This window comes from Cheilinus undulatus, linkage group 16 (assembly GCF_018320785.1).
Source record: "Cheilinus undulatus linkage group 16, ASM1832078v1, whole genome shotgun sequence".
Classification (NCBI taxonomy): Eukaryota; Metazoa; Chordata; class Actinopteri; order Labriformes; family Labridae; genus Cheilinus; species Cheilinus undulatus.
Genome location: NC_054880.1, coordinates 24,752,457 through 24,769,667, shown reverse-complemented (window position 1 = coordinate 24,769,667; position 17,211 = coordinate 24,752,457). Strand labels below are relative to the sequence as shown.

At 41.3% G+C, this 17,211-nt stretch overlaps 1 protein-coding gene across 2 annotated transcripts; it reads right to left on the bottom strand.

Annotated features, from left to right (window-relative positions):
- Positions 1-6,787: 6,787 nt before the first annotated feature.
- Positions 6,788-16,881, bottom strand: ccn2b (cellular communication network factor 2b). 2 transcript variants are annotated; one of them, XM_041809824.1, is made up of 5 exons: positions 16,754-16,881; positions 14,364-14,580; positions 11,952-12,203; positions 11,600-11,856; positions 6,788-9,853 (listed from the first exon to the last, which is right to left on the bottom strand). In XM_041809824.1, exons 1-5 carry the CDS (start codon positions 16,799-16,801, stop codon positions 9,548-9,550), a joined length of 1,080 nt encoding a protein of 359 aa, XP_041665758.1. In that variant the 5' UTR covers positions 16,802-16,881; the 3' UTR covers positions 6,788-9,547. The 2 variants fall into 2 exon arrangements, with proteins under 2 accessions (XP_041665758.1, XP_041665759.1); XM_041809825.1 differs by having other exon boundaries at positions 11,600-11,853.
- Positions 16,882-17,211: the final 330 nt, after the last annotated feature.

Genomic DNA, 17,211 nt, shown 5'->3' with positions numbered 1-17,211 from the left:
TGGAGGCCTGCAGTGCTGACGTTAGCGCAAACAGAAGGATGGCTCCATCTCTATGCAGACGTTTGATGGCGAGGTGTGATGAAACATGGACACACGGAGACAAGAGACTCTGTCAGAACACATCAAAACATTCTGCTGCTTTTCAGCTCCATGTATAAACCAACGGTTTACAAACTATGAGTGGGAAATACATCCATCTTTGCTGATGCAAAACAATCAACATCAGAACTGATGCTGAGTGAAAAGGTTGTTCATGGTAAGAACCACATTATAGTCAATTTTAAATCATTTGACTAAATTGGGAATCTTAATTTAGTGGATTTTATTCCATATAAGAACAATTTAATCTATATATAAAGAACCATTCATCAAGGATGGGATCACTGCATTAGTTGATTAACAATTTGATCTAAGGAATGGGGTAAACATTACCATCCACACTCCTGTCCTAAATGTCTTCACTAAATGCTTCAATTATATGTGAGCATAATCTGACACAGCCTATGGACAACTTTGTCCCCCTTTTATAGATCAGAACAGTGCTGTTCCTTACACCCATTTTGCTGCTTGCGTGTGCTGCGCGTGTCTGCTCCGGCTCCTGCCGTTGCGGCTTTCACACAGGGCGCAAGTTTTCTGCATGTCAGCCGCATGTCCCTGCTCTCAAAGCCCTGTCCTTCTTATGAGTTTTACCTCAATAAACCCCACTAAAAGCAAATTGATTCGGCGTACAGTGGAAGTTTGTCTGGAACTATTCAAAATAAAAGCATTCTGCACAAGTGAACGGAGTTTCTCTATAGAAATGCTAAACCGGGCTTTTACTTTGAAAAGCACAAACCAGAAAAGCATTCATGCGGTGTTTATCTTTTCTGTGACATATTCAACAAGTGTGGAGACATAAAGCTTCACTAATAGAGGATCTTTAGAGAACAACTTTATCAAACAGGTGCATTTAAGCTTGTGGCCTTCCTCAGGGTTATCAAGTAACACATTGTAAACATATTCTATGTGCATATTTGCCACAACAATGTAAATATGGCTCCCCATTTATCATTTTCCTGTCTAATATGGTCCACGGCCACACGCAGTGTATATAGGCAAGACTTTGAATCTCTCAATTCTCCGCGCCTGAGCTGGGCGTATCAGCTGCGCAAGACGCGGTGCACGTGCAAGCAGTCTCAGAGCCCTGACTTGTTAACATGCAATCAAACTGAAAATCCACACGTGTCGCGGTCGAGACGCGCGCGTCACACTCCCAGTCTGAAACGGGTGTTAGACATACTGTAGATGCTATCAGCTCACTGTTGTTTACATCCAGTTAAAGAGTAGCATGGCTGTAGCCTTTAACTGGAGCTACAGTGGCTATTAGTGGTAGATGGCTGTCTCGTAGCTTAGGTTGAGCCGTAGTTCTCTTGGAAACTGAATAAAAGCCAGCTTAGATTACAAAAATTCAGACAGATATTGGCCCAACTGCACCGTCACAGCTTATTGTCAAACCCAGGGCCAAACTTTGAGCATCAGGTCAAATGGTCTTGTAGTATGAAATAATTAATGGTGCATCCAAAACGTACAAGGCTAACATGTCAAAAATTTCTTTTAATCATTGTCTAGTTTGACATCCTGACACAACATCAACCCCGTGATCTCTGACAACTACCAACAGGAGAACATTTTCTCTTGGTCTTTGCATCATCATTCACAAGAGTCCCTACCTTTTCTCCCTCAAGAAAACTAATGTGTACATTATATTTTATCACATGCATAGCTAAAGTTCTATCTTGTCCTCCTCTTCATACATCCATGATTGTTTCTTCTTAGTTCTTCTTTTACGTGCAGAGACAGCTACAGTCACACACACTGTTGTAGAGTGTTTTACACTCTTTGCGCCCCCAGCCAGTGAGCTCTCTCACAGTCACAGAGACAGTGGTGACGTCAGCGTACAACGAGCAGACCACTGTTGTCGTGTGGCCAGGCTGTCGGCCGAGACGAGACAAGCTTTCTGTTGCACGGTCTGACATGGTGCCGTCATGAACGACTAAAAATTGTGTAATCTGAGTTGGCCTTATGATTGTCCGTTATGATTTTCTCATATTTTACCTTCTATCTTTAAAAGCCCTCCAGGGCTGTCTACTTAGAAGCATCCCCACAGCATGATGTTGCCACAGTGCTTCACAGTGGGAATGATGTGTTTGTGGTGATGTGCAGTGTTTGGTGTCCCCCAAACACACTGTAGCTTCTTGTCTGATTGCTAAAGGCTCCATTTTAGTCTCATCAGACTAAAGAACTTTCTTCCACATAACCATGGAGTCTTCTCTTTTCCACGCTCCCATAAAGCTTTGACTGGTAAAGAACCCTGGCAGCAGTTGTTGTACGCAGGTGTCTTGGTGGCCTCTCTCACTAGTCTCCTTTTTGCACAGTCACTCACTCGTGTGGGCAGCGTCATTAAGGCAGATTTACACATGTGCCATATTCGTTCCATTTCATGCTGAGAAATTTAACTGATCTCGGGTGGATGTCCGGTGCCTTGGAAGTGTTTTTGCATCAATCCCCTGACTTATGCTTTTCAATAGCCTTGTCTCTGAGTTTCTTGGAGTGTTCTCTTGTCTTCAAGTTGCAGTGGTAGCCAGGAATAATTAGTAACCAGTGACTGGACCTTATAGACACATGTGTGTTTACTGCAACAATCACTTAAGACACATTCACTGATCCCCATTTCACTAATTGTTAAACTACTGGCAACAACTGACTGGACCTCTTTTGAATTAGGTCAGTCACTTTGAAGGGGGTAAATATAAGCAGTCCTTTATTTACCTAACCTATTTTTTATTTAACTGACATCACTTTGTATAAATCTGCGTTTACTTTGAAATTAAAGAGGGTTTTTTTGTCAAAAAGGCCAAATTATGATGACCATGATTGATTTATAAAATCAGTGAAAGGGTAAAAGATCCAGGGGATGAATATTTTTGATCGGCATATGCACTGTAATTTCAATCAAAACAACCCCTGCACACTGACTACAGCTAAGTTCATTGAATAATGCAAAAACATTTGTATGAAATACAAATATACATAAATCTTCACAAATAAATACCATAATAAACTCTATAAATATAATAAAGTTGATTTTGGGACACATTGCCCAGCCCTAAAGCAGAGCCTCTGTTTGGCACAACAATACTGTTTAGACCTGTTCTAATGTTAGAACAGAAGCTAAACATCCCATACTGCAGCAGTTTAAATGCTTTTCTGTCATTATGATTAAATTAAATTAAATTAGTTTTCTCCTTAAAGAGGATTTAGAGCCGCCCGGTGTTTGAGTATTAGCATGCAGCAGATTAATGAAATATGCATCACTGCATGAGTTTGCTTTTACTGTACTGCGTCTGTCAGAGAGCACAGCCCAGCTGACAGCTCCCCAAATCAGGCCAAACACATGCAACACAACACAAAAGATCCAGAATAATCTCCCTGCCTCCATTCAGCAGCCTTTAAACTCGTTCAGCAGCCGCATATTTACAGCAGAAGAAGAAAGATGAGCCTGTTACAGCACCTGCGAGCTCTCGGTGTCCGCAGACAGCTGCTCGGTCTCTTCCATCCGCTCTCAGCTGATCCTTCTGCAGCTGGTCTCACAGCAGTGGAGGAGTGTCCGCCCGGGGCTCTCTGCTGCGTCAGGCTGCTTCAGTCAGAGTGAAAAACACAGAGGAACGAAGGCAGGCAGGCTGCAAAATCCTCAATATGATCATACATTTTAAACAGCCGGTACACGAAGGCAGAGAGTGCTGAGGAGATGCAGAGGGATGTGGGAGGAGGCAGTGAGAACACAGTCAGCTGTCTTATTTCTGGGAAACAACACAAAATAATCACATTTAAAACTTCTGCAGCATTTAGAATAGAATAGAATAGAATAGAATAGAATGTGGTCATTCATATTATATGGGTATTAAAACAAAACTAAAAGTGCAACATCTAAACACAATGATGCTTTAAAAACAGTGGCACAATAAAAACATAAAAGCAACAAAATACTAATAAATAATAATTGAGGTATGGCACTAATTGAACTGACTGTTCCACCAACAGAGACTGTAATGACATTGTATTCAAATACATGTACTTTAATATGGAGTTTCCCCCCCTTTTGCAGCTATAATAGCGTTCACCCTTCTTAGAAGGCTTTCCGCAAAATTTTGGAGTGTTTCTGTGGGAATTGTGTGCCCATCCATTATATAGAGCATTTACGAGGTCAGGCACTGTTGTTGGACAAGAAGGCTTGGCTCACAATCGCCCTTACAGCTCATTCCAAAGGTGCTCTGTGGAGTTGGTCAGGGCTCTGTGCGGGCCAGTCAAGTTTTTCCACACCGAACTCATCAGACCATGTTTTTATAGTCCTTCCTTGTGCACTGGGGCACAGTCATGTCAGAACAGAGAAGGACCTTCCTCGAACTGTTGCCACAAAGTTGGAAGCATAGCATTGTCCAAAATGTTTTGATATGCTGAGGCATTAGTACTGGCCTTCACTGGAGATAAGGGGCCTAGCCTAAACCCTAAAAAAAAAGTGTCATACCATTATCCCTCCTCCAGCAAACTTCACAGATGACACAATGATGGTGATGTGAGGCTTGCATGCAGCTGCTCGGCCATGGAAACCCATTCATGAAGCTCCCGCTGCACAGTTTTTGCACTTACATTCAGAGGCAGATTTAGGGCGCATTCCCACCAGAGCTGTTTGGTCTGCTTTAAACGAACTCTGGTCCATTTTCCAAGCTAGTCCGGTTCATTTAGAGTGGTGTGAAAGAGTGGTGTGCAGACCAAACAAGCAGACTCTGCTCTGCTTGAAAACAGGGGGTCTCGGTTCATTTCAAAGCAAACCCTGGTGCGGGTTGTTTGAGGTGTGAAAGTAAAGTGGACCAACTTGTGAACCAAAGGCAGGAAGTGGCATAGAGCGTAATGATTAAGGGAATTACATGCGATTTAATACATTCAAATACATGTCGGTACCTTATTTGGTGTCTGTGTAGCCATAGCAACATGTCGTAGTCAGTACTGATTTATTCATTTCATGTAATGAATGACATGCTGGACAGCTCACCACCTCGCTGGCTGCTCGTAATGCCCCAATGCAAAAGCAGAAACCCCAAGACAGTGTAATTCTGTGTTTTTCCATTATATATATGGGAAAAAAAGACCAGCGGAAAGAGATGGATTTCCAATTTCGTTTTCTACGCCTTCTTTTCTTCTTGGTTGCTGTTTGTTTGTGACAACAGCGCCCCTAACGGGCAGAGGCTGTAGGTGTTCAGACGGTTTGGTCCGTTTGACCAAGAGCAACGTGAATGCGAACCAAACCAAAGGAAATTGCAACAATGTTGCTAACAGACCAAGTCCCTTGGACTATCAGGTGTGAAAACAACCTTAATCATTAGGCAATCACCTGGAGCCCCAGACTACAAGGGGCCCTGTGACCTGTCTCCAACAGGTCCTCAAAATAACAATCACAGTCAGCAGAGGCTTCATTTCATGTTCAGGGTTCATCATCAGACTCTCTGCTCACTCTGCCATGACCACATCCACCTGTATGTACAGTATATGTTTATTACTCTCTGGGCATTATGGGTAAACATGAGCGACCATATGGTGGTGTTATGACTGGACAGACTCAGTTGTGTCACAAGCACAGAGAGATGATATGGCCGCCTGCCAGACTGAACAGCTCAGGGCTAAAGAGGAATATCCCCGTCTGACCTGTGACACTCCTCTGACCCTTCATTTTCAGACTTTGAAGCATTTGAGTGTTTGTTGTTTGTCTCAGGTGAACACTCGCTGTATTGCAATTTTTTGCACTTCCACACTGGCTTCATTTTTCAGGGCCGGAGGTTGCCGCTTGGTCTGCATCCGTAAGCTTCCAGTGAATATGCAGAAATACAGACCAAATTAAGGAAATGCAGTATAAATGAAGAATTAAGAATTAGGACAAAACTCAGTTTCAGAGGATAAGTTATGTACTACTAAGAAAGGGGTGGGAATCATTAGTGGCCCCACGATACGATATTATCACGATACTTGGGTCACCATTTGATATTATTGCAATCTGTACCATTTTTTCAACTGTTTAGCTGATTTAGCATTAGTCTTGCCCTGTTTGTCATATTTCTGTAGTATTTTGTTTTCATGTAGCACTTTTTGCAAACCCCATGTGTCATGTTCATTGTGCCCTGCTTGCATTCCTAATGTCCTTCCCCTGGTGCTGCCAACTTTCTCCTGCTCTATGACCGTCACCTCTGCTGACTTCACTGGACAAACAATTGTCCAAACAACTGATTTTATTTTTCCATTATCATAGACTTCAGTTCAATTCAATAGCAGTTTATTTGGAAAAAAAATTGATACTTAGTGGATGAGACGATACGATATATCACCAGACAAAATATCATGATACTATGATGTATTGTTTTTTTCTCCCACCCCTACTACTAAATGGATTTAAATCCGGAATGAACAAGTTGATCAAACCAATAAACTGGGTAGTAATCCTGACTTCTCTCTTCTTTTGAGAGAAAACGGAGCAGAAATCAGAATCCTCCATGCAGTCTCAACTCCCCCTCCTCGTGTTCGTGTGCAGCCTGCTGGTCTCAGTTTGACTGCCTGCAGCTCTCACACACATTACTATTACATAACAAACACAGGAGCTCTCTGCTACCTCACTGTGAGATCTGCTGTTTTTAGAGATGTCCATTCAGCTCTAAGTCCTCTATTTCTACCTGCAGGACCAACAACACGCTGGGCGTTTCTATAAAAATAGACTTTATTATTTATTGTAGTGAAAAGTGCAACAGTCAGATGGTTAAAAATGATACAATAACAAGTACAACAATGTGTTACATAAATTAGAGTACAAAACCGTACACAGTACTCAGGACTAGTCCACACTTGGGCAGGTAGTTTTGAACATGGAGGTTTCTCTCATCAATTTACCTTTCAAACAAAAGCCAACAGCAATTAGGTTATTGGAAATTCACCCTTAGAACAGTGGTTCTCTACAGTTTTTGCTTAAACTTATTTCCTTCTTTACACCAAAAAAGACAAGTTATTTGAAATAACTAAGCATACGTCATATCTCTATCATTTTTAAAACACAGATGCACCAGCAATCTATTTGATTTGTGCCTGTTCTGTGTTGGCAACTTTTGGTAAAGTGGGTAGAACTCCTTGCCATTTCTACTCACTTTTCGAAAAGTTGCCCACTATGGCCTACTATTTGGTGAATAATCATGGGGGAAAGCCCCCAACATCCCCAGCTTCACCACATTCCACGCTCAACTTTTGAGGGTGATGTCATCCTTAAATTTCTATGAAACATTCCATCATGTACCTTTGAGGACAATGTCATCTTTAAAGTCTATTAAACATTCCTTCCTCTACCTTTGAGGATGAAGTCATCTTTTAATGTCTGAAAAACATTCTATTCTCTGCCTCTGAAGATGATGTCATTCTTTAATGTCTATAAAACATTCTGTCCTATGTCTTTGAGGTAATCATCCCCCAATGTCAAAAACATTTCATCCTCTACCATTGTAGAGGAAGATGATGTCATCGTTTAATGTCTTTAAAATATTCTATTCATGCCTCTAAAGATGATAATTACCACCACTGCCTTATTGAACATTCCCAAAACATAAACCCTGCCCTAATGACAGAGTGGTTTGGAAAGAGAACCTGTTCAGGTCGATGGGGGGACAAATTTCACTGCTTTGATTTACAGCAAAGGACGGACGACTGCTGGCATGGCTCTGTACAGCACATTTTCATGCGTACAAAGAAGTTTTTGAGAATGCAGAAGAAAAGCCTTGTTTTCAAAAATACTCGCCTCCATGTGGACTAGGCCTCTCAGTATTTACATAAGCACATTAAAAAAACGTACACACTTTTTTCTTTAAATATACAGTAAAAAAGAGAGAAGTTTGAGCACTTCTCCAGTCATGGTTTATGCTTTTCTTTCCTGCACTGATCTAAAGACCACTCTGTCAGAACAAAGAGCTACATTTAAAGCCTTCATATGACAAAAAGCACCATTTAGTGGTCCTCCTTCAGTCCCTGAAGAGGGAAACACTAAATACATGATGCTTCATTAGTACCCAATAAACTTAGGTTGTACTGGCGCTCAGACCGGGTGGCCCGTACTGTGCATAAAGCATAGCACAGTAAAAGGTTGGTTTGCTATGTTGTGCTATTATTACCAGGTACTGCTGGTTTGATTATAATATTTCTACATACAGCAGTTGATAGCTGCAAACCCACAACAACAGCACAGGTGTTTTCAGTAAGGAGGAAAAAGGCTGCAAATTCAGAAAGGATCAATCAGTTGATCAATCATTCATTGTTTGTATTGCGCCAATTCATATTTGAAGTTATCTCATGACACCTTACAAAGAGGGCAACCATGTGCATGTACAAAAGAAGTGCATGATCAAAAATATGTTTTAGATAAAAGAAATGTGATGCAAAAAGCCTAAATAAATGCCCTTAGATACCTAAAAATCCTCCAGACGTGTGAGGGCAGTCTTTAGATTTGCTTATGCATTTATTTAGTTTCAGCAGGTTTACTGTGAAATCATTTCTTTGTTTTGTACATTTTAAATTCACATATTTCTGAATTTGCAGTCTGTTTTCTCATGATAACAACTGTTTTGGGCCTTCTAAGCCACCATACGTTTCACCTTCAGCTGTGGTTTGCCATACTTTTAGTTCCTTTAAATCTAAGCATCCCATTGAGAGCTCAGGTCATTTTTTCTTTCTTTGAAGACGAAAATGTTTGTGACAGAAATGTCAAAGTCATGACATTAAAAATAAAATATTTCTAGATAGAATAGCTTCACGACTATTTAGGTCAGGTTTATGCCATTTATGTTACTCAACGACAACAAAAGTTCAAAAATGTTAAAAATGCTACACTTTTACAGCTGATAACTAAGCTGAGAGAGAATGAAAATAAAATCTACTCTAGACTTTTCTTCAAGGTCAGGTAGGTCAAAGCATCGTTTAATGTCAAATCCAGGTTACCAGGAAGGAAATTTTCAATAAAGTTTAAAATAAAGTTAGAATCTGATATGCATTTGTACATTTTGTTGTCTGTGCATCTCTTTATTAAACTATAAGAGCACACATAAAGGGAGACTGGTAGGGGAGTCTAGGCATGTTAGAGGTGGATTTTAACATCACTAAAGAAGCGTACCTCATGCTCTTTGTCATCACCAAACATGGCTGACGGTGCTGACTGCTTTGTCTTTTTCAAATATTGTGGCTCGGACCTAATGTGATGTCTTTGTTTGTTTGAAAAATTGATCTTATGTTATCGGATGATTTCCAAACCAACAACACAAACAACTTCTCGTCTTTTCAGCTTTCTTCAAAAGTAAAAACATAATCCAGACTCTTCTGTCTCTTTGTGCAGAAGTGATGAATCATTGACCCATTCTATTTATGGCTTAGTTAAATCCAAGCAAGACATGTGGTTGTGTTTAAAGGGTGTGCAGTTCTGTTCTGCACATTTGCATCACATGCCGTTGTCGTAGTCTCCAATCATCCTCCGAGTGTTCGACGCCATGAAGATGTCGTTGTCTGATGGACAGTCATGGTGGCAGGCGCAGGTCTTGATGAACATCATCTTCTTGACAAAGGCATCTCCTTCTGGACACTGGAACTCCACCTGTGCTGTGACGGTGCGGTGTGGCGTACAGCAGCGGTTGTCTACGCAGACGCCACAGAACTTTGGTCGGTAAAGTCTGGTACTGGAGCAACCTGACAGCTCGAAACGCATGAACCTCTGCGCCTTTGGTGTCCGGACACACTTCCTCCCCCTCTGCAGGACAAAGACAAGTAAAGGTCAGCATCATGGAGTCTTTATACTTAATCCTGATGTACTCATCGTAAAGACGCCCAAAGTATCAGACCTACTGTTCTAGAGGGTGTTGTGGAGGACCTCAAGGCTCTGTAGTTGGTCTAATTGGATTTTATACATACTTTTTTGCTGCAATAGAGACTTCAAATACATTTAGGACATTTTTACTCCATTGTTTTGCAGCATGCCCTGGTGCCATCATTCTAAAGCCTATTAGGGCTTCAAAGGATTACATTATCTTCAAAGGCAGATGATTGAATGCTTAGGAAGCTGCTCCGTTTTGGCCAAAAAATCGGCCATAGTTGGCAACTTTTGGAAAAGCGAGGAATTCCTCACTCTGCCAATTAAACTAACTTTTCTAAATGTTGCCAACAAAAGACGGTCAACATCAGGGAAAGACTGTTCTTATACACTTACTGGCCACTTTATTAGGTACATCTTGCTAGTACCGAGTTCAACCCCCTGCCTTAATTCTTCATGGCATAGTTTCAACAAGGGGTTGGGAACATTCCTCCGAGATTTTGGTCCAAACTGACATGATAGCATCACACAGTTGCTGCAGATTGGTCGGATACACATCCGTGATGCAAATCACCAATTCCACCACATCCAAAGGTGCTCTATTGGATTGAGATCTGGTGACTGTGGAGTCCATTGGAGTACAGTGAACCCACTAGCACATTCAAGAAACCAGTTTGAGATGATTTGAGCTTTGTGACAGTGCATTATCCTGCTGGAAGTAACCATCAGAAGATGGGTGCGCTGTGGTCATAAAGGGATGGACATGGTCAGCAACAGTACTCAGGTAGGCTGGGGCATTTAAACAATGCTTACTGGAATTAAGGGGCCCAAAGTGTGCAAAGGATGGATCAATGCTTTCATGTTGTTTATGCCAAATTCTGACTCTACCATCTGAATGGTGCAGCTGAAATCAAGACTCATCAGACCAGGCAATGCTTTTCCAATCTTCTATTGTGCAATTTTGATCAGCCTGTGTGAATGGCACCTGGTGTGGTCTTCTGCTGCTGTAGCCCATCCACTTCAAGATTCTGCATGTTGTGCGTTCGGAGATGGTATTTTGTATATCTTGGTTGTAAGGAGTTATTATTTGAGTTACTGTTGCCTTCTATCATGCCGAACCAGCCAGCCCATTCTCCTCTGACGTCAGTGAGGCATTTTCGTCCACATAACTGCAGCTCACTGGATATTTTACCTTTTTTAGACCATTCCCTGTTAACCCTAGAGATGGTTTTGCGTAAAAATCCCAGTAGATCAGCAGTTTCTGAAATACTCGGACCAGCCCATCTGGCACCAACAACCATGCCACGTTCAAAATCACTAAAATCCCCTTTCTTCCCCATTCTGATGCTCAGTTTGAACTTCAGCAAGTCGTCTTGAACATGTCTACTGGCCTTAATGCATTGAGTTGCTGCCATGTGATTGGCTGAGTAGCTATTTGTACAGGTGTACCTACGAATTGGCTAATCAGACACAAGCCAGGACCTAACCACCCCGGCTGGATTGCCTGGGCGAGGGTTTATGATGTTGAAAGACCCGAAACACCTGAAGGCCCCAAGAACATTACTGGGGATGTGTCTGAGTTGCACCAAGAGGTGTTCGCTAGAACTCCATCAACATTTTCCACTAAACATGTACAACCTGCATATTTACAAAAACCTCTAGATAATGTGCTGTAGCCCCTCTTACCTTGATCTCTCTCTCCTGCTGGCTGTTGCACGGTCGGATCATGCAGATCCTGGTTTGTCTCTCCAGCTGGCAGTGCTGGTTGTCATTGGTGATGCGAGAGGAAACGCCCATGCCACAGGTCGCCGAGCACTCGCTCCAATCTGTCGTCTGCACAATGCAGTTATCTCTGGGACTCTCTAGGGGCAGTCCATAGGGGGGCGCCGATCTGAATACTGAAAGCGGGTCTGAGGAGGGCAGGGGGTGAATCTGAGATGCTGCTGAGAGGGAAAGAGAGGAGGGAGAGTTTTATAGTCTACCATGGTGTTTAGTAAACTTAAAGAGAATCATGAAGTCATCTTTATCTGAGACTAACCGGCCATCACGGACTCATAGTTCTGGTCCGGGGGGATCTCGTCGCACACCCACTCCTCGCAGCACTTCCCGGGGATGCTGATGCGTCGTGGGTACGGGCAATCAGGAGAGGGCAGCCGGGCTTCACTGGCACAGGTTGGAACACAGCCAATCTCTCCATTCATACAGACGCAGTGATGTTTGCAGCTCGGCTGGAAAGACTCCCCACTACGGTAGATCACACCCCCCAGGTCACACGACTGACCCTCCTGAGCTGTGACAGAGACACAAACACCAAGATTATTTACATTTAAAGAAAAATCAAGATAAAGCTGCAGGCACACTGAAGTAGCTGTGATTGCAAAATAAAAATATTTTTAATTTTATTTAAGTTATGTAAGGTGGCACATGAGCAAATGTAAATTTACACTGGAGTGTTTAGACGGGCAGACTATTATCATGCATGTGAGATTTGAAGAAAATCAAATGTTTGAGATGAGAGTTGCATCAACTTCTTGTGTTATGGCAAGGCATCAGGCTGTTCATCATTGCCGCTGACATGTCCTTTAGTGTTCAGTGTCACGGTCAGAAAATGTAATGTTGTGCACTGACAACAAAATGAAACAGCATGATGCTTGAATGTATTTGTGTTCAATATGAGATCATCCCTGTGAAGTTGGGTAAGCACTGAAAGGGTATTAGTGCTAGTGGTACACTGCAAAAAACAAGAACATTTTTTCCAAATTTGGCACCTGGTCTCGGCCCTACCCTATTTGAGCTCCATATAATCTAGACTGACCTCTAAAAATCTGTGGTCAATCTGATGAAATACTCAGGGAGAGTTTGTAAAAATGGGAAACTTTATAATGTGCAAAAATACCAAAATTAGACCAAAAATTGTTAGTAGCATCCTGTACATTTTAGAGCAGTGGTTCTCAACTGATTGAGTCACGGGACCCACTATTATCTCCCTAAGGAGAGTTGCGACCCAAATTTTGGGGACTGCTCTCGACTTCTTTATGAAATACATCAGAATAGTAGAGCTTGGGCGTAAGACGGTACAAAAAGTATAACAAAAACAATGAAATAGGATAAAATATGCATGTTTTATAGAGTTTCATAGACAGTTGGGTGCAATTTTTTTCCCAGGCACACATACATGACCCACTGAAAAGGGCTTTGCGACCCACTTTTGGGTCCCGACCCACCAGTTGAGAACCACTGTTTTAGAGCATGTTCCCAAGAAACTTTTTTTTGTCTAGACATCATACAAATGTACACTGATTTTCATGCATGCAGCTCTATTTGGGGCCCCTGAGGGACAATTTTCTGTAAAAGTTGGTGAGTTTGGGGGCGTGTTAAGGTCCAGAAAAAGAGCAATGAAGGGCTAAAAAAATTAAAAAATAATAATAATAATTCCTTTTATTTCAATAGAGACTTTGCTCCAAGATCAGTGCTAGGACACTAAATGCCACATGATAAACTGTATAAGTCGGTTGTGGTTTATCTCATTTGACTTTTGTGAAAAAAAAAAAAAAAAAAAAAACTTAAAAAACGCTTTGCTGTTAAAGCAAAAACAGATTTCTACAAAATAATATAATGAGACGCATAAATATTCACCCCCTTTAAAGAGACTGACCTAATTCAACAGAGGCCCAGCCAACTGGTGCCAGTAGCCTCACAGTTTGTGAAATGGGGATCACCTGAGAGCAGTGAACGTGTCTCAAGTGATCACAAAAGAAGTGATTGTACAAGAAGGAGACTAGTGAGAAACTCTGCAGACAACAACTGTTGTTCAGGTTCTTCACCAGTCAGAGCTTTATGGGAGAGAGGCAAAGAGAGAACCACTGTAAGAGAAAACTCATCCAAAATCTCAACTAAACTTTGCCAAAAGAAATGTGGGAGACCCCATTTATCAAGTGGATCAAAGTTCTTTGGTCTGATGAGACTAAAATGGTGCTTGTTTGGCCATCAGACAAGATACTATGTTTGGAGGACACTGAACACTGCACATCACCACAAACACATCATCCCCACTGTGAAGTACAGTGGTGGCAGCATCATGCTGTGGGGGATGCTTCTAAGCAGCCAGGCCTTGAAAGCATGTAAAGGTAGAGGGTAAAATGAATGCAGCAAATATAGGACAGTCCTGGAGGATAATCTTCTTCAGGCTACAGGAGAACTATGGCTTGGGGAAAGATTTATTTTCCAGCAAAAAATGACCTGAAGCATACAGAAAAAGCTACACAGAAATGGAAAATTTACAAGGTGAATGTTCTTGAGTGGCCAAGTCAAAGCCCAGACCCTAATCCAATTGAGAACTTGTGGCTGGACTTAAAAATGGCTGTTGGCGCCTGATTCCCCTCTGGATCAGTAAGTTTAAGCACTCAGGATTCCAATATGTAATCTTATATTGATTAGGATCATTGATTACCCATGCAGATTCCAGTGTAGGTGTCACTCAGCAGGCCGTAGTCACAGTACAGTTCTTTGTGGTGGTCACATGGCTCCAGCAGAGAGCATGGCTCGCCCAGCTGCCTCGCACACACCTTACAGCATCCACAGCCGTCCAGCACCAGGCTCGTCCCCACGGGACAGGGAGGGGGTGCTGATGGACAGGAACACGGCTGGGCGCAGTCCTGGGCCGATGTCTGAAACACGAGAAAAAAGTACGAATCAATTAAACAAGAGACCTTTTACCAGAGTCTTTAAACGATAAATAATTGTGTATTTGTCAAACCATGCTTAGTAATAACATGTCAAACTTGGTTTTATATTTGCTGTTTTCCAACTGGTCAAACAAACCCAAACTGGGAGAAACTATCCATCTAATCATTATCTGTCTGGCTTGATTTCATAGTTCCGAGGTTTGGTGAACATTTTCAATCCAGTTAATTACCATTAACAAAAAATGCTGACAGCAGCTTTAAGTGGACAACGACACTAAAAACAGAAATATCAGCAAAAAACAAACAACTGTACCTATAAAACAACAATAGCAACAATAACTATACCAAAAATAAAAACAACATCAACACCAACAAATGAACAAGAACATCAACAAAAAAGCAACATGAACAACAATACCAGCTTTTATTAAAGTAGTGAGCATTGAATATTAAAACAGACACAATGAGAGAGCAGCTGTTCGACACAGAGAAGAACATAGAGTGGCACTAGTTTGCAGAACAGCATTAAAATACAGCATATATTACACACTCTCCACATGAATGCTGCTTACTTCCTGTGGCTTCATGTGCAAACAGGCAACAAGATGAACAAAATATGATTTTTTTTTTTTTTTACTCAAAGGTTTTGGAATATTTGGCGACATTTTGAAAAAATGTTCTTAAACTACTTTCTTAAAATGTTAAGAAAAGGGGTTTTTAAAATGTTTCACAGGGTTTCAGTTTTTAAAAAAGAGTTTCTTTACACTTAAAAGGTCAACTTTATAACTGCACCAGCAAAATTTTTGAAAAATAACTGCAGCAACAACAACCCCATCACTGAAGGACACGTCAAAGTGAAGTGTCGTTAAAAAGCACGATTATGACAATATCAGGTTGTTGTGGCACCGCTGGCCTCTTCTGTTGACTGTCCTTTGTGAGGGAGGAGTGAGGGTTTACTGTTTGTCAAAAAAGGGAGGTAAAAAGGCCCCAACATCCCCAGCTTCATGAACATTTAGTTCCCTGTCTTTGAAGGTGATGTCATCCTTTAAAGCCATTTGTAAGCTTTAAATGATGACTTCATCTTCAATGGATGACATCCCATCTACAGACATTCAAAGAAAAACAAATAATAGTAAATTAAATAATATATGTTTATCATAGCAAACCAGCTTTGTTATCCCAAGATAATGAGATATATAAGTAAATAACACAAGAAAACAACCAACCAACCAAAAACGTGGCAAAAGTGCATAAAATAAATAAAATACATGCATATATGATCAGGGACACTGTACATCAGAGTGAAAACTGCACTGTGACCCACTTTTGGGTCCCAACCCACCAGTTGAGAACCACTGTTCCAGGTTAATTAAATTTACTTTCATTTGTCACGTTTAACAAAGTAAAAGATGATCTAAATCTGCAGAAAGAACAGTCATCTAGGCTAAAGATTTTTAAAGCCACAAGAGGGAGCCAGTGCACCGTTAGGACACAGCCAGCAAATAGTTTCCATGATTGTTTCCCTCCAAAGTTCAACATCAGAGAGAGCGAGAGAGGAGCAAGCACGTTGATAGGAAAACATGACAGCAGAGGTGAACGGCTGCAGGAAAACAAGAATATTGAAAAAAAAAAAGCAGAAACGCAGCACATGCTCAGTAGTCAGACCAAATACAATGATGCTGATCTTCAGGACTTTTGAGTTCTTAATAAAATTGACTACACCCTGCTGAAGTGACTCACATGCTGACTGAAACACACATTTCCATGCTGCACCAAGTACCAGCAACTGCACTACAAAATATACACAAAGCATATTGTCCAATTTCTAGTCAACAATATCTCATAAACCTTTATAAGCTGCATTCAGCTGAACATGAGGATACATGTCTTGTTTTAAGATATAAAAAGGCATAATTTGCTTGTAATGACTCAAAACAACTGCACATGCAGCATGCATGTTTGAGTCATGTAGCTGTCTACATGCATTTAAGTTTTAAATTTGCTTTTTATTCCTTGGAATAAGATGTCTGTATAGAACTGTGTGGCTTATAGTGAGTCTAATGAGATATTCTGATGTGGAATTAAACAAATACACTGGGTAAGATTTGAATTTCTGGATTGAAAGAACATTTTAGTTTGATTAAAGCCAGCTTACCACAGAGATGAAGAGAAGAAGAAGATAAAGTGAAGTTTCCACAGACATGTTGGAGTCCAGGCTGCTGTCCTCTGTATGTATACTGTTGTCTTCTCTCCCTGTGTTATTCTCTGACTGTTGAAGCCCGGGAGGAGACACGGCTTAAATATCAGCTCAGTGGGTGTAGCCGGAGAAATCAGAGCCATGCTTGCACGCTCTGAGGTGAAAATGTTCCAAATCAAACGCCCCACTCACAGAGAAAGAGAGAGAGAGAGAGAGAGAGAGAAAGAGAGTGATGGCCTGCATGGTCAGGCCATCACATTATATATTTTCACAATACAGTACTATTCTCCTACATTATAATGAGTTATTTGTCAAGAAATAACTCAGGATAAAATGGTCATATGTCCAATGTAGACATCATTTTACAGCCCTAAATGGACGTATGTCCAAACTGGTTCCTTAATTTTCATGCTAAA